The sequence below is a fragment of the Euprymna scolopes genome, chromosome 9, assembly GCF_053919585.1.
Source record: "Euprymna scolopes isolate OS-2025 chromosome 9, ASM5391958v1, whole genome shotgun sequence".
NCBI classification, from domain to species: domain Eukaryota; kingdom Metazoa; phylum Mollusca; class Cephalopoda; order Sepiida; family Sepiolidae; genus Euprymna; species Euprymna scolopes.
In genome coordinates, this window is record NC_136490.1 from 138,290,109 (window position 1) to 138,313,007 (window position 22,899).

General features: G+C 34.0%; 2 protein-coding genes across 10 annotated transcripts in view; one reads left to right on the forward strand and one right to left on the reverse strand.

Moving 5' to 3' along the window:
- LOC145284872 (chymotrypsin-like protease CTRL-1) overlaps positions 1-14,052 on the reverse strand; it is a 157,223-nt gene extending 143,171 nt beyond the window's left edge. For 2 of the 8 annotated variants that reach the window (XM_080133892.1, XM_080133883.1), the window contains exon 1: positions 13,914-14,052. Coding sequence is in view for 3 of the 8 variants with exons in the window: in XM_080133889.1 (XP_079990015.1) it covers positions 11,177-11,209 (33 nt within the window). In the remaining 5 variants the exon portion in view is untranslated. Of the gene's footprint in view, positions 1-496; positions 565-983; positions 1,007-11,176; positions 11,245-13,913 lie in introns of those variants that run through there. The other 6 variants (XM_080133890.1, XM_080133887.1, XM_080133889.1 and 3 more) reach the window with 5 other exon arrangements.
- A 104-nt stretch (positions 14,053-14,156) lies between these two features.
- Positions 14,157-22,899, forward strand: part of LOC145284870 (zinc transporter ZIP4-like) — a 461,784-nt gene continuing 453,041 nt past the window's right edge. Inside the window, exon 1 of one of the 2 annotated variants that reach the window (XM_080133882.1) lies at positions 14,157-14,296. Coding sequence is in view for 1 of the 2 variants with exons in the window: in XM_080133881.1 (XP_079990007.1) it covers positions 14,424-14,426 (3 nt within the window). In the remaining variant the exon portion in view is untranslated. Of the gene's footprint in view, positions 14,297-14,405; positions 14,427-22,899 lie in introns of those variants that run through there. The other variant, XM_080133881.1, reaches the window with a different exon arrangement.

Sequence of the window (22,899 nt, forward strand, 5' to 3'; positions counted from 1 at the left end):
CTTTAATCTCAGTGTAATTACAGAGCATATAACAATTAAATGATAAAGGCCTATATGCCAAATTTTAAGATGCTGTCCGACTTATAATTTATCGGTTTAAGTACGTTAACATGCATAATTCTTGACAGCACCTGTTTCGTAGCGCAAAATCATTCATTTAATTATTATATCAATCAATAAATATATTCAGGGCAGAATATATCTATTGATTGATATAATAATTAAATAAATGATTTTGCGCTACGAAACAGGTGCTGTCAAGAATTATGCATGTTAACGTACTTAAAGCGATAAATTATAAGTCGGACAGCATCTTAAAATTTGGCATATAAGCCTTTATCATTTAATTAGTAAGCTGCCTGACGTTGCTCTACGCTTAAATATGGTCTTTTAATTCATACAGATTTAATATTTAGTATTATATAGCAAATTCTTTATTGATTATCATATTTTGCCCAATATATATAGTAATGATTTAAAAAAATTAAATAATTACCATCAGCTGAAATCTAAACCAAAACATTCAGTACTCCAGCCTTAGTCGTTATTTAGAACTTCAAGTTTCATTGCTACTGGGTGATTCATCGCCAAATGGATAAATAAAAAGAAAAAAAATAAGCGATTTCAAACTAAAACGTATATGTACGCATGCTCAGAAGTTAATCAATTTATTCTTTTCAAGGTTAACTATTTTTATAATGTTTTTTACCCCTTACCAGCTATTTCAACACGCTAAAAACAAAATGGAACGCGTTTTCGAGGTCCAAATTCCCTATATATCAAGTTGTGTAAACCACATATTCAGTGATTAGTTTGGTAGAGAAATTTTGTACACACACACACACACACACACACACAAACAAGTCACTTATATACAAATATATACATAGTAAAATGAAGCCAACCATCTTATAAGAAACCATAAAAATGAATAATTAATAATTGAAAGTTCGTTTGTCAAAAGAATATGTAAATTAGGTTACCTTCATGCAGTTGCTCGCATATCCATGACTGAGTATATTAAGAAGTTCGTTTTAATAATTTTTAAATAGAAAAAAGTAGACTTTTAATATCAAGGTCAGAACGAGAAAAATCTCAACTTTATATGTATATAAATATACAGGGTGTCACAATAAAATGCATACACTCTTTAAATGACCATAAAACCAACATTTATTATAAGAAAGAAAAGTTTCATGCATTAAAATACTGTGAACAAATATAAAAACCAGCTTATTATTGAAAGTGTTCAAATTATTGGACATTGTGGTCCACGAACAGCTAACAACGCTCAATGATTGAATTGAAAACGTTCCTGATCAGTTCAATTGGTATGTTGACACATCTTCTTTCAATGGTTGCTTTCAATTCATTCATTGTAGCTCGTTTTGTGGTGTGAACCATGTGTTTAACATGCCCCCTCACCTACCGCATGAAGGGGGTCAAATACGGTGAGTGTGGACAGTACTCGATACTTCCTCTTCGTCCTTACTATCTGTTTCGCAGGTGATATGCTCTTACGTAATGATGATAGTGGGGAAGTGCCCCGTCCTGCTGGAAGTGCCATTTTTTATTCCTAAACATTTCTTGGAAACGTGGCATAGCGTATTCATGTAGCAAGATGAGATAATTTAAAGAGTGTATACATTTTATTGGGACACACTGTATATAACACACACACACATACACACACATATATATATATATATATATATATATATATATATATATATATATATATATATATACATGTAAGCACATACACGTATTTATGGCAAAAAAAACAACACAAAAATATGGATTATCCTCGTTGTTGTATTATTAAAATTGTAGAATTTGCCGGCATTTTCTTTCCAAGTTTGTATATAAAAAATTTGAAAAAAAAACACCCCTTGCCAAAACCTTGAAGAGTGAGTCGACATAAGGGAAGTAACTTCTTGATCTTGATAATCATGATTATCACCCTTTTATACACAAAATAGTTAAATGAAATACTTGAATAACGACCTCCACCCTCGATGTAAACTGGTCCAGTTAACGATTAAAGAATGCTTTTTTTTAGTTTTTGACATTACACCGAATTTGTAGGTCTTTGTTTGGTAGTTCTTTACTTTTTAGCTTGACATGCTAACATACACATGCAGACAACTGCACTTTATATAATAGATTCACATTGGAAATTAAAAGCCTTTCTAAAAGGTAAGGAAGTTAAAGCAATTAAGTTTTCGTCACCAAATCCAATTTACCTTCACATAAAAGTAATTAAAAAAACACATACGCACCCACATACACAAAATTAAACAGATACACTAACCTGAAAACAAACACATACGCCGCACACACATGCACCCGTAAAAGATTTGGTTTATATAAAAAATATAAATCAGTTTAAACTAAATTATATTAAACTCCACAAATACGCAGACGACACTACCATCTATAGCAACACTTCAAGGGCCAGAAACGACCATGATCTCTGAGTCTTTCTCCTCCGACCTTGAGCACGTGGTCAACTAGGCAAAAGAAGGCTAATTAATTTTAATGCATTCAAAACTAAACTTTTATCTTTTCACCACCAGCGCTCTGATCCCCACTTAGCCCGAGCTGAGATGAATGTCTCTCGACTCAATGAAGCGCCCTACCTAGACAATCTGGAATTGACGTTCAGCTCTGACCTTAAATGGAAGACTTACATTAAATCTGTTGTCAAAACCGCTGAAATAATGGTTGCATAATTTTACTGCCCCAGAAAATATCTCACTGAAGACGCAATCCTGTACCAGTACAGGAGCCAAATATGCCCTAAAATGGAGTACGGTTACTACATCGGGGGGGGGGGGGGCTACTCGGAGACCCTCCTGGGATGACAGGCTTTAAAACCTTGTAGGTGATGTCGTTTTCTCCCCCCTGCAACCTTTCTCATAAAAGAGAGGTTGCGAGTTTATAGCTAATACTAGCGTTATTTTCATGGCAAGTGCTCGATTGAGCTCCAATCTATAGACACCCTTCAAGACTTGTTTAGCTCACAATCACTGTCAACAATTTCCCCACTCGCTATCTATACCTGAATGTAAACACAAATTTCATCAATCAAGCTTCTTTTCTTAGAACTGTATGTATGTGAACAGTACCACGGGCCTGCTTTCCAGCTTACTACAATAGTCATCTTTAAGTCCAATGCAAACAAGTTTCTGTTGAGTCGGCCTCTTAATAGTCAAATTTCATCCACCACTAGCGATTACCATCTTTGATATGACATCAGGCCTTTATAAGTGGTGATTCACTCGTAAAAAAACATGCAGGAGAAAAATAGCTTATAGCAAGAATAACAGAGCGCTGAAAAAAATCAGCATACAGCACACACAGACAAGCATGCAATGTATTCATATGAAAATGAAGTATGTTTTTTATTTATTTATTTATTTTTACATTTTCACCCCAAACAAGGCACATTGCCACTTTGGTGTAGGGGGCTACTATCAGGGGCAGCAACTACTGAGGCACTATGTTGGGATTTGGGCAGCAAGGTGCCGGTTTACGTTACACTTGAACTTCTGCATGTCAGTACAGTTAGGGAAGCAGGAACCTGGAATGGAATTCCAGAGTCCAGCGGTTCTGGGGAAGAATCTACTGGAGTAGAAATATCTTTTGCATCTAGGGATCTCTACTGTGTAGGGGTGGGATTTAGCTGCCTGTCAGGTTTGTCGAGGGTGTCTACGTCGTGGGGCACAAGTGTCTGCAGTTCGTCAGAGCATTCACCATTAAAATACTTGTAGAACAGGAAGAGGGATGCAATGTTTCGTCGATGGGACAGAGTCACTGGCCATTGCTATTGGTGGCAGAGAAGGTTTCTTATAATTATTTAAGGAAACCACTTTAGTCTTGGCAGCATTGAATGTGACCATCCATTTATGTCCCCATTCCACTACAGATTGGAGGTCATCCTCTAGTGTTTTTGCCATTTCTTTAGATATGTGTTCATTTGTTTTCCTGTCATGCCTGTTATAGAGTGTGGTGTCATCAGCATATATACCCATCTCAGAGGCAGTTTTGTTGGGGAGGTCATTAATAAATATTAGGAACAATACAGGTCCAAGGATAGACCCCTGAGGCACTCCCGCATTTATATCATACTGTCGAGGACAACCTGGATTTTTCTGTTAAATAGAAGGATTTAATTATGTTAAGTATTCTACCAGTGATACCGTATGATTTAATTTTCCTGAGGAAACCCTTGTGCCATACCCTGTCAAAAGCTTTAGATATATCTAGAGCTACCGCTCTGCCCTCCCCCGCTTTGTCCAGTGAATGGTATATACGTTCAGAGATTACAGCGAGGATGTCAGCTGTGGAACGGGCTTTTCTAAATCCATATTGTTTGTCAGTCAGAAGTTTAGCATCTGTAAGGTGACGGACTAGAGCATGGTTAATTATGGTATCAAATATGTTTGGACAAAAAGATATATACGCATGCCTCATTGTGTAGTACCAAATCCATCGTAAAAAATCTCTATCGCTACTATTATATAAAAGTCACTTTGTATGTGTGTGTGTGTGTGTGTGTGTGTGTGTGTGTGAGTTCCGAAACTCTTTTTTTTGAGTTACCCCCTTTGCATTGTATTTAAATAATAAATAAACAAACAAAAAACAAAACTACGCGTATCGATCCTCTGTTTTGTAAAACATTTTTTTCACTGATATTAGCAATTTATATAGATATCCCGAAAAATTGAGTCATAGGAAAGCCTTTAAAAAATTTCATAGTGACCCCTAAAGATTATACTTTCTTTATAATCTACGGATCCACTCTAAAACCCACGGTTCGAATTTCTTGTAATGCAGAGCTAACCCTCTTTCATTTAGTAGAGAAAAAGAAGCATGTTTTCATCGCCCGAAGAAAGTCGCAGGTTGCAGCAACCGTAACGTTGTGCTTATAGAACTCACGATGAGAATAATAGTTCGATTAATCAACATAACATAAGCATTCACATCTATCTTCTTCAAATTTCACACAAAGGTAATTTATATGTTGTCATTGTTCGATGATATATTTTGTACAGTATTGAAAATGGAAAAAATTCGATCCAAAAAATAGCTTTCCTCTATTATAGATAAAAAAAGAATTTTGTCAGAGGAATATTTTACATTATACCGGCCAAGGGAGATAATAAAATTTCAGCAAATCATTTATTCTTAAAAAAAAAAAAACAGATTCATTATAATCTGGAGATGTAGCTTAGTGGTAGAGCATTCGATTACATTCCGAATGATCTTCTGTTGGAGCCCGAGTGTACTTCATCATTTTATTTCAATTTTTTTTCATTAATGAGTTCAATTTACAATAAAAGGAGAGGTACCATTTAAAATCGCCGCAAATTGTTTGGTTTGCATATTTGAAAAGTAAATATTAACCAGAAGTAACTTTTCTGGGGCATTCATCGTCAAGCCCAAATATCAGCTGACGTGATATTGTAAAAAAACACAGACAGAATTTGATGAACGACATTATCATTATTATCTTTTATTTTATTTATTTATTTATTTATTTTTTTGCAAATTAGCCCACCCGGCAAATTATCCTCGTAATATATAATAATCAATAGAAGGTTTATTCTATAATAATTCATAGGCAATCTGCATAAATTTAGATATCATGGTCAAGCGTATTGTATGACCGGGAACGCCCGGCTGTCAGATACTTCAATTTATATATTCTTAAACTTGGAACATACTTCAATCACTTTAATACTTTCTAAACGTCCCACCACCAAAAGAAGTTTTTTACCGATAAATATATATGTCCGTATGCGTTACATAGAAAACATTTTATATATTCTTAAACTTGGAATATATTCCAATCACTTTAATATCTTCTAAACGTCCCACCACCAAAAGAAGTTTTTTTTTACTAATAAATATGTATGTCCATATACGTTACATGGAACAGCGTTGAAAAATACCAACAAAAAGCAATTCAAAGAGGACATATATTTTTATGTATGTGAAGAATATTTCCACATAACTGCTTTACTACGGACTACAACATACAAAAATACGATCATTCCTGGTCTCCCTTAAAAATGCTTACATCTGGTCCGGAAGTTGGTGATCATTGTGCGCTAAATTTACATAGAAAAAATGAGCCCCTCCACCCTACACAGTAAAGTTTAATTTTCCTTTAATTACTTTTTTCAGTCATATTTACAATTGTTTACATGTAATTAACTAAACATGTATCGCTTTTTTCGTTTTTTCGATAAAAAACACTCTTCATTAAGGACGACTAAATTACCAAAAATGCTTAAGTTGACTAAGTTATATATTTAAAACAGTTTTCAGTGTAGCAGTAGGGTTTCACTTGCTTTGATTATATATATATATATATATATATATATATATATATATATATATATATCGGATTTCGAATCTCGCTAGATTCAGCCACTCTGATGAGTCGTAGACGACGAAACACGTGTCAGTGGATAATTATATTTTAAAAATTATATATATATATATATATATATATATATATATATATATATATACCGCTCCCCATATATATATATATATATATATATATATATATATATATATATATATATATATATATATATATACCGCTCCCCATATATATATATATATATATATATATATATATATCGCTCCCAACTTGCATTTAGGTAAAAATGCACTTTCGTAAATAATTGAATTCAAAACGTATCGCAAAAACAAAAACAAATAACATCTCTCTCTCTCTCTCTCTCTCTATATATATATATATATATATATATATATATATATATATATATATATATATATGTATATATATATATATATATATATATATATATATATATATATATATATATAATTTGAGGTTGCTATTTTTTCAAAAGTAGGATAACCAGTGAAATATAACGAGGTTAATACAAGATTGCTCAATACAGAAGTAGAGCAAGTTACATTTTAAATTTGTCTTTACATATGCAGTAGTTTGTTGCTACACAGTCATGAGCATGTTTCGGTCTACCAGTATTTACCAACTAGAGACCTCTTCAGGCAACAATCTTATTTTCGAAAGCGGAATTCTAAATCTTTACAATTCCGCTTTAGAAAAGAAGGGTTGTTGCCGTAAGAAGTCTCTAGTTTAATAAATACTAGTAGACCGACACATGCTCATGACTGTGTAGCAAAAAACTACTGCTTATATAAAGACAAATTTAATATATATATATATATATATATATATATATGAGAGAGAGAGAGAGAGAGAGAGAGAGAGAGAATGTGTCCCAATAAAATCTATACACACTTTAAATTACCATAAAACCAATATATATTGTTATAAAGAAATATCCCATGCATTAAAATACTGTGAACAAATATAGAAACCAACTAATAATCAAAAGTGTTCAATTTATTGGCCAATGTGATCCATGAATAGCTGACAAGCCTCACTGATTGAATCCAAAACGTTCCTAATAAGCGCAATTTGTATGTTATCACATCCTCTTCCAGTGGGTGCTTCGAATACCTAATTCATTGTAGCTGGTTTTATGATGTGAAAGTCGTACATAACATGACTCCAGTCCAATAAAAATCCACGAGCGACAAATTCCGTGAGCGTGGATAGTGTTCGATACTTTCTCTTCGACTTACCCATCTGCTTGGTCGGTGACAATCCAGATAGGCTCTTACGTCCTGATGATAGTGCGGAGGTGCTCAATTCTGCTGGAAGTATTATTCTTTATTTTTAAACATCTCTTGGAAACATGGCATAGCGTGCTTATGTAGCAAGTTGAGATAATTTAGAGAGTGTATACATTTTATTGGGATACTCTGTATATACACACACACACACATATATATATATATATATATATATATATATATATATATATATATATATATATATATATGAGCAAACAGTTAATAAAATATGTTAAAAACACTTTGAAATGAGTTAATAAAATATTTAATCTGAAAAGGAAACACTAGATAAATGGATAGTCCTTAATCTGCGAAGTTTCGAAGAAATACTTTCCTTCTCATCAGAGGGTAGGAATTAGCAAAATGCGGGATCGGATTTTGCATGCAGAAGTATTTGATGAAACAAGTAAGTCAAATATCTTACTTGAAAACAAAAAAGTGAAGCAGAGGGAATATGGTGAAGAAAAAGGTGATTACACATGAATGGATAGTCTAGTGGAAGAACTGCAAGCATGTGGAACTCCCTTCCGATTGCCTGCTTTCCAACTGACTACAATCTGATTGTCTTCAAGTCCAACGTAAACAAGTTCTTGATGAACCATCCCCCTAAGTAATCCAATTTACAAAATTCCCACTACTTATGTTTACTACGCTATAATCACATCGACTAATGTATACCTATTAACCCTTATCCTCGAGTGACATCCGGGCCTTCATAGGTGGTGATTCCTCAGTAAAAAAAAATGATTGAATGAGGATAAACAAATGTTCCACCTTCCCATAATTTTATTATCATCGAAATTAGTAATATTGCCTATTTTTTAATCAAATTGATTGATTACCTGCTCAAGATTAAGATTGCCCCCCCCTCCCGCGCAGAATACTGGGAGGAAGTTTCACAAGCCTCTCCACAATGACTTAGTCAACAATACATTGTAGTCTGCATTGCATTGCAGAGAATGTTGATTTCATAAAATTATCTGTAAATAATGGCTTCACTTAAAGTTTAAAATGCAAAAGTCAAGTGGCATGGTTCAATTGTGCTTGTAACAGAAACATTCATTTCGAGCGCGTTTTTATCTTATCAAAGAACCAACGTTTGATTCCATGAATTATTTTTACATAATCACTTGAATAAAAGTTAAACGTACAAAAGTCAAGTATCATGGTTCAATTGTATTCTAAACAGAAACATCCATTTTAAACGCGCTCTCATTTTATCAAAAGAACCAGCTTTTGTAGTTTATAAAATGATTTTTACATAATCATTTGAATAAAAGTTAAACGTACAAAAGTCAAGTATCATGGCTCAATTGTGCTCTTATAAGAAACAATTATTTCGAACGCGCACCTGTAAAAAAGATTTCATTTCTATATAATTTTTTTCTAATTTTTTTTATAAAAAAACAGTTGCTTTTCTAGACTGTGCCTTTCTGCTTCTAATAAAACTTCTCAAATGCACGTGTGATGATAGGTTGTATAAAAAACTGATAAAAATCACTGATAAAAATCGGACTTCATTCTTTAATCCCATTCTTTCAACCATCAATGTTATACACGCATCAGACGCATTTCGATGTGAAACCTATGTGAAACCACCCCACCAATACATCGGAGTGATAGAAAACGACAAGGTCAATGCACGCCCTATATTATCGCCTGCCAGCTTCCTTTCTCTTCTTTTCCTTTTTTTATGTATACGTCTGAACCTCCTCCCCCACACACTCGCTTCTAATCGAGCACTTAAAGACAGACACACATTTTAAATTCCTTATATCCATTTTTAAAATATCTGATTTGAAATATTTCCAGCTATCCAGAGTTTTTATCAACAATATTACGGAGGTTTTAAATATAGTTTTAATCTACAAAATATAATAGCTTCCAACGGACACTTAATACAGGGACTATACCAATTAAAAATGAGGCGGAATAAATCTCGGGATTTCATACTCAAAGATTATTACTAATTTTCTTTATCTATGTCCCCTAAAAAGATGTAATTAAATTTTAAATATATTTTCTTTGAATGTGCTAAATAATAAAATTATTTCGAAGACGATCTAATATTTGCTAATGACTTTTCCTCTGAGGAGATGAGCCTACATCGAAAATCCATGGGTTAAGGAAACAAATTTGAACTGTATTCTTTATTCTAACAGTAAATGTCTGTTCTGAAAAAATATGTTTTTCTGAATAAACTAGAAATTACACACACACACACACACACACACACACACACACACACACACACACACACACACACACACACACACATATATATATAGGAGCAAACAGTTAATAAAACATGTTAAAAAACACTTTGAAAAATAGTTAAAAACATATTTAATCTGAAAAGGAAACACTTGATAAGTGGATAGTCCTTAATCCGTGGAGTTTCGAAGAAATACTTTCCTTCTCATCAAAGGGTAGAAATTAGCAAAATGCGGGATCGGATTTTGCATACAAAAGTATTCTTTGACTTACTTGTTGTTTCATCAAATATTTTTGTATGCAAAATTCGATCCCGCATTTTGCTAATTCCTACCCTCTGATGAGAAGGAAATTATTTCTTCGAAACTCCACGGGTTAAGGACTATCCACTTATCAAGTGTTTCCTTTTCAGATTAAATATGTTTTTAACTCTTTTTCAAAGTGTTTTAACATGTTTTATTAACTGTTTGCTCCTACTATAAGCTCTATCTCCTATTTGGTTTTATCGAGCTTTTACATCTGGTTGAGATTAGTTTATAAATATTAATTCTTTAATATTTTAATATACTTTAGTTTTACCATTTTAGATCGTTTTGGTAAATTTAATTGTAATTTGTAATTTTTATTATTATATATATATATATATATATATATATATATATATATATATATATATATATATATATATATATATAATAGCCCTTGATTTAGAATTAGAAGTTTAAGCTAAATTAATGGTTGAATATAGTTAAATTTGTGCTCATTTTTTAAAATTAATTACTAATCTCAATTAATACATAACTCCGCATCGATGTACGGCATAATCACGTTGACACACCGGCTCTCGTTGGATCATCGAAGTTAAGTAACGTTGAACCTGGTCAATACTAAATTCTTCCATGGGCTGTATGTGGTCTCCGTTTAATTCGGCATTGTTTCCAGTCGTTCTGGACATTTCCTTGCCACTGGGCTAAAGCCGTGCTGATTCAGAAGAGGTGTGGTTTCACAACCGTTGCCTCACAATTACACGCGGAGCTGCCCCTACAGGGAGAGTCCTCTGTTGGAGGCATCAAAAGGATACCATCTAAGTTCGCTCCACCCTATAACAATAACATTTCCGTATAAAATGTTAGCCAGATCGGTTAATAGTTTCCGAGGAGACTTCGAGACTAAATATGGTATTGTTTTGTCTAATCCCTATGAATTGCTATTGAGGATACCTCACCGTGCATCGAACGAATACGATACTTACTTCGAATCCAGCAAACGAGAACGTAAATGACATTCCGTGTTATTTAAGAACGTTTAACTGAATGAAAATATACTGTCTAATTGCACACACACACACACACACACACACACACACACACACACACACACACACACACACACACATATATATATATATACTTAGTTATATTGTTGAAAAAGGATTCCAGCAGAGTGTTCTATTATAAGGAAACATTCCAAAAATAAGAGCGTATTATTTATATTTTTATATTCAGAAAGTTTAGATGAGATAAGTCATCTATACCGTCGATTTCAAACTTAATACGAGGGGACCGTTTTAGATTCCTATATCAAGCTCTCTTCAGTCGATATTTGTTTTTCGTAACGAAGGCTTTGAAACGAAGACATCGAAAGGATACTATAATACAAAATTCGCTACACCTTATAACAATAAAAGTTCCGTATAAAATGTTATCCAGATCAGCTAGTAGTTTTCGAGGAGATTCGAAAAACAAATATCGACTGAAGAGATCTTAATATGGGGATCTAGAACAGTCCCCTATTATCAGGTTTGAAATCGACGGTACCGATCACTAATCTAATCTAAACTTTCTGAAAAAAAAATGTATATATAGAGAAAGAGTCATCCCGAAGGGGGCTGTTTCACTGTATCACAGTTCTTCAATGTTGCTAGATCAGTGTCCATCTCAAGTTATTGCGTTGGAAAATGTACACAGAAACACAGACACGTTCACTTATATATATATATATACGTACTAGCATGGGTGCCTGCCGTTGTCCGGTTATTTGGAGATGTATGTTGAGCAAAAAAAAGTGGTCAATTTTTTTCAACTTTGCCCCCTATTATGACCCCTTAAAATTTATTGTTTTCGGCTCAAATCAAGTTATTAAGTTAGATCAATGTTCAAGAAACCAATATCTAATAGTTCAAGTGTTTAGACCGAAAATTGGCAGAGGAGTTTGGTAGAGTTCTCAAAGGTCAAATCTTTGAACTTTTACCCCTTAATCGCCAAATTTCTGACCAAAAACCGATCACATAGATTTTCACAAATCTCAGGACCCTGTATATCAAATTTCGAGTCTGTAGACTAAAAATTGACAGAGTTATTGCGTAGGGAAATGTACACACACAGACACACAGATACGCAGATACACAGATAGACAGACATACACTTCACTTATATATATATATATATATATATATATATATATATATAATTCTGTTCGCCACATTACTCTCCAAAATTTACATTGCCACTAACACGTAATAGAAGGCTACTGTGGTATGGCCCGCGTTTATTAAGATACCACCTAGATCGTGAGTTTTGTCGCAAGGTTTTCTTTCACTTTACATTTAAATTGATGCATGTTAATTACATCGAGTAAAGGAAACACTTAATCCGAAATGCAAGCTTTACGAACAAATAAGTATTTTAATATTTTGCGGAATCTATGGATCTATATTATATCAAACTAGCATTTCAGCCCGGTGTTTGGGGGTGTATGTTGAGCAAAAAAAAAAAAAAAAAAAGCGGTCATTTTTTAAAAATGTTACCCCTATTATGACCCCTTTATATTTATTGTTTGGGGCGCAAATCATATTATTAAGTTAGATCCATGTCCATGGAACCTATATCTAAAATTTCAAGTGTTTAGACCGAAAATTGGCGGAGGAGTTTTGTAGAATTCTCAAAGGTCAAATCGTTGAACTTTGTACCCCTTAACAGCCAAATTTCTGGCAGAAAACCGATCACATCGATTTTCCCAAATCTCAGTACACTGTATATCAAATTTCGAGTCTGTAGACTAAAAATTAACAGAGTTATTGCCTAGGGAAATGTACACACACACACACACAGATGTTCACTTTTATAGATATATAGATTTACGCTTGGATTAAATGTTTATGAATAACACAGATAAAATAGTTTGTCGTATCAGTCCGGAATATCATTTCGACAATGAATTTTGTAGTTGTCGATTGACTCTATTCAATCTCAAAAGTCTATCAATCCAGGCTTTTCCTTCTCTTTTAGAAAGTGCGTGTTCATTGCTAACTACCTGAGGCGACGCTACTGACAAATATCGATGGGGATGCTTAGACATTTTTCGTAGGCCAGAGTGCGCTTATTATAGATCGCTGACTTTTTAAAACAACACTTAACCTTATGGAGATGGTATGCGTTAGTTACTGCAAAATGTCAAAATTGAAATTAATTCAGAACTATTTTTCTTCCATCATAAATTAAAAACATTCAAATAGTAGTTAAAAACTAAATTTGTTAGTTTTTATATATTTTGCAAAAATGTTTATGTTAAAATATTTGAAGTTTTCTTTTTTATATAAGCAGCCTCTACTTACTCCAAAAACACCATTTTTCTTCTTTCTTTAAGTAAAAAAAATAACAACAACAACAACAACAACAACAACAACAAAAACGTGTTGTTGACAAACTATATAAATTGTTTAAAACATTATTGCGTCCGACTTTAAAATCTCAATTTTATTTGAGTTTTAATATATTCTTTAAAACGTCTATAATATAAAAACTGGTTTATATTTGCTTCCTTCCTCTCACACTCATGGGTAAAATGAGCAACTTGTGCTTAATTAATCGTTACCAAAGAGCATTGTATTTTGATATTTAATAATTTCAAGCAGTATTGATACACAGCAGGGGAAAAGAGAACTATAATTATATATATCTATAATTTGTCTTGAACATAAACGAACTTACCTGCGTTAGTTGCGCTGCTGCCGGGCCCGTCTAAATGCACAGACGTCGTGCCTCTTTGTGAGTCCGCTCACGTGCACCGACAGATGGCGCTTTTTGTCGGTGACAGAAAAATGGCAACAATGGCCGAAGACATCGAACGCTGATGAGGACTCATTCAATCTGCTGCCCACCTGAACGTACACACCCAACAGCAGATCATAAATGACAGGAAAATCGCGCAGGCTTTTTTTATGTTTTTATTTATTTCGGAGAAATTCCAACCGGACTCTTAAAAACTTGTTTTAATTAGCTGACGTCTAAAACCCTATAATGCATTTTACAGTTGTAGTACATTGAAACACCTGTTCATGTCGGATCATTGAAATTAAGGAGCGTCGAATCGGGTTAGTAATTTTATTTTAGCTTTGAATCACTCATATAAAGGCTAAAAACAACTGGAGGATAACAGAAAATAATATGGATTGATTTCTAGTAAAAAGATGCACAATACTATGTTGAAGACCGTTGAATATGGTTAGTACGTTCTTTTTTTATTAATGCATCACCAGTCACCAAGGCCAAAAGCCACCCGAGGATAAGTGTTTATAGAGTTAGATACATAGATAAATTAACAATATGTTAAAAGCGCCGAACCTGGTTAGTATATTTTAATTAATGAGTCACCACTCAGCAAGAGGTAATGAGTAGTTTAACTGTCGGTTGAATACTAAACAGTACTATAAGAGTATTAAAAACGAGTATTCCAATAGATAAAATTTGATTAGGTAGGAAGAAGACGGCGCCACAAGTATTTGTTGACATTGTATTCTAAGGCAACTATGTTAAAGTCTACAGAGAAGCAGTCTTGATGTAATATGTCCCAGGGATGGGGAGTTATTGAAAACAAAGACATGGAAATTTCGTTTGGTTTTAGGCACAAAAAAGAAGAAATGAAGGTTTTCTGCAGTTGTGATAGAGAGACGAGTAGATAGTATACCAGGTATACCATACATAGTTGAGTTGTAGGAGATGTGGCTTTAAATTAACATTTTGTAATAACTTTGCGAAATATATAATTATTTTAATTAGAAAAGTAAACAAGACTACCAAGCCTTCGTAGAGTAACTAGTGCAATAGTAGGAACACTTCGAAATAATATTACTTGAAGATTGCTAATGTCGTTTGGTTTGACAAGTTCTTGCTGTGTATGTAGATGGTAGACCAGATTTAGTGAATTTTTATATCGATGTGGCCTTTGACACATTTTCTTTAATATCTTTGTGAAATATATCATTCCTTTTCCTTGTAACTATGCTTGAAATTGAAAAATAGATATTATCTAGCCTTGATAGAGCACTTCGTTTAAGAGTAGCAGTCCTCCGGAATAGTATCACTAGTTCTCCGAGTATTTTTGCATTGCCTTTGGTTTCTTCCTGCTATTGGATTTAATCAATTCCAGGTTAAGAAAAGTATCATTGGGAATTGATTGATTATAACTTTTTTAATGCGCAGACACATTTTCAGAGGGTGACTATTGCTTTCTAACAGAAAGGCGGTTAAATAAATACATTAAAACGAGCTAAAATAATTTATCCTTTTACGTGGTGCATAGCTGTCACACAAAGGGTGTTAAATAGTTGAATATAAGTAAAATAACAATTCTCGAGCTGAAATCGAAACCAAAGCCTAAAGACAGTGAATCAAGTACTATAACTATGAGGTCAGCTTGACGACCTTATAAAAGTGTTTTCAAAACTACTTATTCTAAACATAATGTGAACGGTTAGCGCACGCGTAATCGTGAAACAGTTGAGAAACAGATGAAATTCCGATGTCTCCCAAGTAATAATTTTTGTAAATTTTGACCCCTTTAATAGAATTTCTTACGGATTGAAAGTGATTCAAAAGCTTTTCCAGATTTCTAAATACCCTATATACTAATTGTAAAGTTTTTAGATAAAAAAATCCGTTTATATAATATATATTCTTACTTTTATAGATATATAAATGCACACACACACACACACACACACACACACACACACACACACATATATATATATATATATATATATATATATATATATATATATATATATATAATAAAAATACAAACGATGGTTGACGACGTTATGTTTCTTGAGAAGGAAACCCGAGAATTAATAATCCTGAGGATGTCTCCTGAAATAGCGATGAAACGTTTATTACTATTTTATTAATTCTCGGGTTTCCTTCTCAAATAACATATATATTCATTATATATATATATATGTTCATTTATATATATATATATATATATATATATATATGTATATATAATTGTGACTTTTTATTAGTTACTAGCAGGGCCCGTTCCACGGCCTTACCCGACGAGTTATAAAAGGATGCTAATTAATTTAATTGCTACCCTTTTTTATGCTTGCACGTATATGCTCCCCCTCTGAGAAAATCATCTGCAACTTTGTTTCGTGTCTGCATGTATATGTGAAATGGAAGTTTGTGCGTATTATTTTCGAACAGTTGCATTACATTGAAACACCTGTTCATGTCGGATCATTGAAATTAAGGAGCGTCGGATCGGGTTAGTAATTTTATTTTAGCTTTAAATAACTCATAAACATCTTTTTTATGTTATATTATTTTCTTTTTTAAATTAGTAAAATTGTAATTCCGTTGTTTTATGAAATGCTAAGTAAATTAAGAATGTAAAAAAATAAAATGAAAAAAGAAGTTAAAATAAAAAAACAAAAAACAAACAAACCGAACAATACTTTCATGTATATTAAAAACAGTTAAAACTGAAATATGTTGATGCTATGCCGGCATCAATTTTACCGTATAAAAATGAGAATTTCTCGTACCACAAAAGAACGAGTAAATGTTTTGAAAGAATTATTAAAAATGTGTAAACCATTATTTTTAGAGTTTTATCTGGGAGAGAAATCCTTTCAGACTGTTTAAAATGGAATAGGTATAAGAAACAGTTTTGTGTTTACATGTACATGTGAATTTACTTTAAATCATGTGCTTTATTTCAGAGTGTTTAGCAAAAATTATAATTTCTGTTTTCGTCTCATATTACTGTTCCTACCAGATGATGAAAATGAAGCTGTCAACCCCCGAGTTTTCCGTTAAAAGAGTAGCAAGCGTCCCATTAGTTTTCAAAATACGAAAGAGTAAATCTTATAAATACCGAAACTATTCGATTTCCGTTGTGTCTAATCTTTTATTCATGATGCCTCTAGTTAACAATAAATGTGCCCGGAATAATATGCTAAAATGCTGAATATGTTTATTTTTCGTTATCTCTAACCTTTCCAAGTTTAGCTGTTCGAGGGAAAAACAACTATTAGAGTAGAAAGCTTTCTTGCATTTAGAGACCTCAAAAGTGAAGGGATGTGATTTTGTTGCTAAGCAGGTGTGTCAGGAATATGTACGTCGAAGGGGCACAAGTGCAACAAGTTCATCAGAGCACATTCGATTAAAATATTTGTAAAACAGGCACAGAGGGCTGGATCTTAGTTGACAAGGAGAGACTTATTAAATTGAAAACTGTTCTTTAGAATTTATCCAAGAGGGAAACGCTACTGGTAGATGCACCAGCCCAGATGTGGAAACGTCACTAGTTCCGTAATGAATGCATGCTAGTTCTTGCACTGTAAATTTGATTTCAGTGCACGCTGGCAGTGATAGCGCCCATACCTATCGTTGAATTTCGTCCATTCCTCTGCCACGAGTAAAACCTCCAGGCGTCTTCATGCTTCTCATCAGCACCTGATCAATAACAAGATCTGTCGACAAGCCAGCCCAGTAACGATCACAGCGTCTAATCACATGGAATCCTTCAAAAATTTTTATTAATTTGATTGAATTCAGTTATTCTAATAATTTTCTTCCAGCGTACAAGAGTGCCAAACTAATATTATTAGATATTGACCGAGCAACGCCGAAAAGGTATGCTGGTCGACGATTATTATGATCATTATTAACATTTACGAAAATACAATGTCAGAAAGAATGTTATCATAGCGAAAGAAATATATGATAAAATTATTTATATTAGAATATTTTAATAGAAGGAATATTAGTTTGCATAAGTAGCACAAATAATAATGTTAACTTGGTGAAAACGAATATTAGAATATAAACAAAATGACATAAGGGGGATTGCTTAAACATACACGGTTGGAAGTTAAAGAGAGTAGACGCGGTCGGTAGTCTGAGGAAGAAAGACGGCTGTGGACAGTAATAGCTCCGAGTAGGGGAAAATGTCGATAGTAAAAATCAAGGACCAGCGTTACAGCTTTCTAATAGGGGAGCATCCGAAATAAAGCTGCTGTAAATACCACTAAGGCTTCGGATCGTACGAATCTTCGTTTGCAGCTTTTCTAAGAATTGGTCAAATCAAGATCAACCCAAGATGGACCAGGCATTTTCCATTGGATGATGTAAAACACCAAAGACAAAAATCTTTTATGAGTTCATTACATGATAATAGATTTTTAACATCGAAAACGCAAATATACACCAAATGCAGTTATTTTTTCAAATATATTTTTCCGTTTATATGGTAGAATATGATAATTGGATTCAAGAAAACTTCAAAGGACGCATATAGTTCCAGTTTATAAAATGTTCTATCAAATATTATAAAATGTTATAATTGTGTTATGCTCTGTTTAAACAATCACTAGATCATCAATAGGCACATTCATATCTAGACAATTAAATATATATATATACGTCAATAAACGCATAATATATACAGCCTCCAAGGTTATACAGAACCTCAGTATACGACAAATGCGCCCATATGTAAGTTGCATATGAACGTGTGTTGTTAATATATCCTTAAAAGAAACTAATGGTAAGAATTCAAACAACTTTTCGATAATTATCCACAAAACTTCACTTTCTTCAATAATGCCACAAGGAATTCAGAATATACTAAAAACCCTAAAATGACTAATCTTAATTTAAATTAATTATCAAAACACACGTTGCAAACGCTCATGTTAATATAGATGTTAAAACATTTTTCCTGGAATAAGTTATCTCTGCGTCTAACTAACTTCATGCGCCCGTTTTATAGCTACCGTTTGCGATTCTCTTCTTTTCTCAAGATTTTTGTACATTTGCTCTTTCACTAGAGGATGAATCGACTAAGAATCGAATACGTTCGTGATACATATGGAGCATACCTATATTTTGATTTTAACTGTTGTGTATATGGATTATCTCCCTTGATAATCCAAGACTACAAAAGCTGTGCATTTCCGCTTGTCTAGTAGACAAGTAGTTGCATTCTTAATTGAATAATAAAAATTACCAGACGGGAACTTATCGTCCCGTTTTTATTACAATTTACCTATCTATCTTCTATACTCCTATAAATTCGTTTTTCTTTTGTGTGTATTGATATTCATATTAAAACCCTTTTTTCTATTTATTTAAAAAGAAAATAGAATTTTCTTATATATGGATCGTGCAATTGCATTCATCTGCAAAAGATCTAGCTAATTTGCATATTCTTTTAAACATTCATTTTAATTACTTCCTTATTAGTTTTTTCGGTTTCCTTATGGGATGACCATCTTTAGTTAACTATTAAGTGTAATTTTATACATGCAGATATTCTACATGATTTATACTTGTATAATATTTGCATAAAATGTTTATAGTAAACACAAAATTGTTTCCATATATATTTATGTATACGTATATATTTTTGTTTAATCTATCTATCTATCTATCTATCTATCTATCTATCTATAAAAGTGAACGTGTTTGTCTGTGTATGTGCCTGTGTACATTTCCCTACGCAATAACTCTGTCAATTTTTAGTCTACAGACTCGAAATTTGATATACAGGGTACTGAGGTTTGGGAAAATCGATGTGATCTGTTTTCGGCCAGAAATTTGGCGATTAAGGGGTAAAAGTTCAACGATAACTCCTCCAACAATTTTGAGTGTAAACACTTGAAATTTTACATATAGGTTAATTGGACATGAACCTAACTTAATAATTTGATTTGAGTCCAAAACAATAAATGTTAAGGGGTCATAATAGGAGTCAAATGAAAAGAAATTGACCTTTTTTTTTTTGCTCAACACACACTTCCGAATACCCGGTCAACGCCGGGCACCCATGCTAGTTCAATTAAAGAATGGAATATTTTATGCGGTCGGATCGATTTACAACATATCCAGAAACTGATTCAGCCGATAAGTGCTTGAAACATTGGCAGAAGACCTTTACAAATTTTATCGAGGTTCTATATTCAGAAAGACCGATACTTTCCATCAACAAGCGTGCGCTCCTAACCAATTACCTGTCTCACACAATCAACGAAATTATCTCGGATTGCGTTACCTACGTAGAAGCAATCGATGTACTGGACGCTAAATACATAAACCCCCAAAATGAGATATTTTCTAGACACCAACTTGCAACTCGCCGACAAAAAAGCAGGCGAAACACTGGACCATTTCCTTAAGAGCTTTCGGACACTCTGAAAAGATTGCAACTTCTGCCCAATGACGGCATTAGAAGCCCAAGAGCAACACATTTAAGACGCCTTCATGAATGGCTTACGTAATGCTCAAGTAAGATTAAGTCTTTTTAAAAACGAGACCCTTACACTTAGAACAGTTTATGAACAAGCCTATACCGTTGAATGTGGGCGCCGCGCTAAACCCATCTGTTCCTACTGCACCCCCTCATGACGATAGTTCGAAGTTTCCAGAACAGTCGTTCACTGCCGCTTTATAAAAGGACACCTGCTATTTTTGTGGCTTATCTAAACACCTACGAGTTTCATAACCTGCCAGAAATACACTTTGTTATAAATGTGGAAAACCTGGTCATTTTTCAAAGGTATGCAAGTCCGATATAAAGTCATTCGTCAAAATACATCTGCAACTTTAGCCACCACCCCTACTGCCTTTCAAAAACTATAGTAAAAGTAAAAATTAACGGTAGATCTACGAATACCTTGCTCGATACTGGCAGCTCAGGAAATTTTATTAAAGAAAGCGTGGTAAAAACCAATAATTTGTATTTTGTTCCAGCCCCCAGCAGAGTAACAATGGCAAACGCGTCATTGTCTGCACAAGTGATTATTGTTTAGTGGACTTACTATTTAATGACGTCTCCTAATAATAAAAATCCTTTGTTGCGAAATAATACTGAGATACGATTTTTTGGAAGCAACACTCGCAGATTGAATTTCCATTTGGCGGTTCAATGGCCGCATTAAAAATTTGTCGATTGGCGACAGCAAAAATCCAGCACCCGTCACTTTTTGAAAACCTAACTGAAAACTGCAAATCCATAGCCGTGAAAAACAGACGTTTTTCTAATATTAAAAAAATTATTGACTCTAAGATAAAACAAATGGAGATGCTTCCTCTGTTTCATCAAGCCGTACAGACATTCGAGGGACTAAAAAAAAAAGATATTGCGTAATCAGCAATTACAACAATAAACCAGAATATCCTTCTGGTTGTTGAAAGGAATGCGTCAGACTGTGATATTGCTGCTTCTTTGAGATAAGCTAATCGTCCTGTAGCTTTTTTTTTCAAGGACCGTCTCACGGGCTGAACGACGACACCCCGCAATTGAAAAGGAAGCCTACGCCATATTTGAGGCATTAAGAAAATGGCAACACTATTTGATCGGACGCCACTTTAAATTTATTACTGACCAAAAATCAGTTACTTTTATGTTTAACACTAAGACCACAAGCAAAATTAAAAATGAGGAAATAGCAAGGTGGAAAATTGAACTATCACGTTTCTCTTTCGACGTCAGCTACCGACCCGGCAGAGAGAACTTAACAGCTGATACAGTGTCAAAAGTATGCTGTACGGCATCAAACGAGGACGACCTCCGAACGCTACAGACAATCTCTGTCACCCGGACATTACTCGAATTATTCATGCTGTGAGGCGTAGGAACTCTCTTTTCTCGGTTAAGGAGGTAAAATAATTACAAATCCCTGCCGAACGTATGCTGCAATAAAGCCTCGATTTTATAAAACCAGAACTGACAACGCAACGGTTCGAAAAATTAAATTTTGATTATAAAGGACCGCTACCAAGCAAAGCATGACACTGATGTATATTAACTGTGGTCGACGAATATTCACAGTCTCCTTTTGCCTTCCCTTGCTTAGACATATTGGCTACTGTAATTATACAATGCGTCTGTTCATTATTCGCTGTCTTTGGAGTCCCTGCCTATATACATTCGGGCCGAGAGGCTTCTTTAATGTCAAAGCCGCTTCGACAATTTCTACAGGAACGAGGAATAGACATAAGCCAGACAACTCCCTACAACTCTAAGGGTAACGATCAATACGAAAGACATAACGCCATTATTTGGAAAACAGTTTAATTGGCTGCATCAGATAACGGATGTTCCATTGATAATTGGGAAAATCTCCTTCCTGTCGCATTATACGTCCTATGATCCCTATTGTGTACCGCCGCTAATGCTCTTGACACGACGTCTAATGACAATGTCTCCGTTAGGGCTTCATCAGACACTTCGGATGGACCAACACCTGGATCCCTGACAGATGAAGGACTAGCACCGGAAAAAAAAATGTGTTTATTCAGGGACTGAATCTGATGCAGAACAGTCTGCTGCTCTGACAAGGAAACATTTCGGACCAAGGTATTTTAGGGCTCACAGACATGCTCGCACTGAAGAGCCTAAATATTTGAGTACTCCAACCCTGAATCATGGACTGCTGAGGCGGCCACTGCGAGCTCGTGGGGAACCTGTACATTTAAGGGACTTTGTCCTCTATGAGTAAGAAATTTGGTCGGGGAGAATGTTTTGAATATGGATTATATCCTTTGATAATCCAAGACTATAAAAGCTGTGCATTTCCTGTGGGGTATATGCGAAAGAGGGGAAAAGGTATCTTTTAAGGCTAGATTATGGCTAGAAACAAAAAAAAAAAAAGCAATATATGACGTACCGGGCGTATCTGTATCT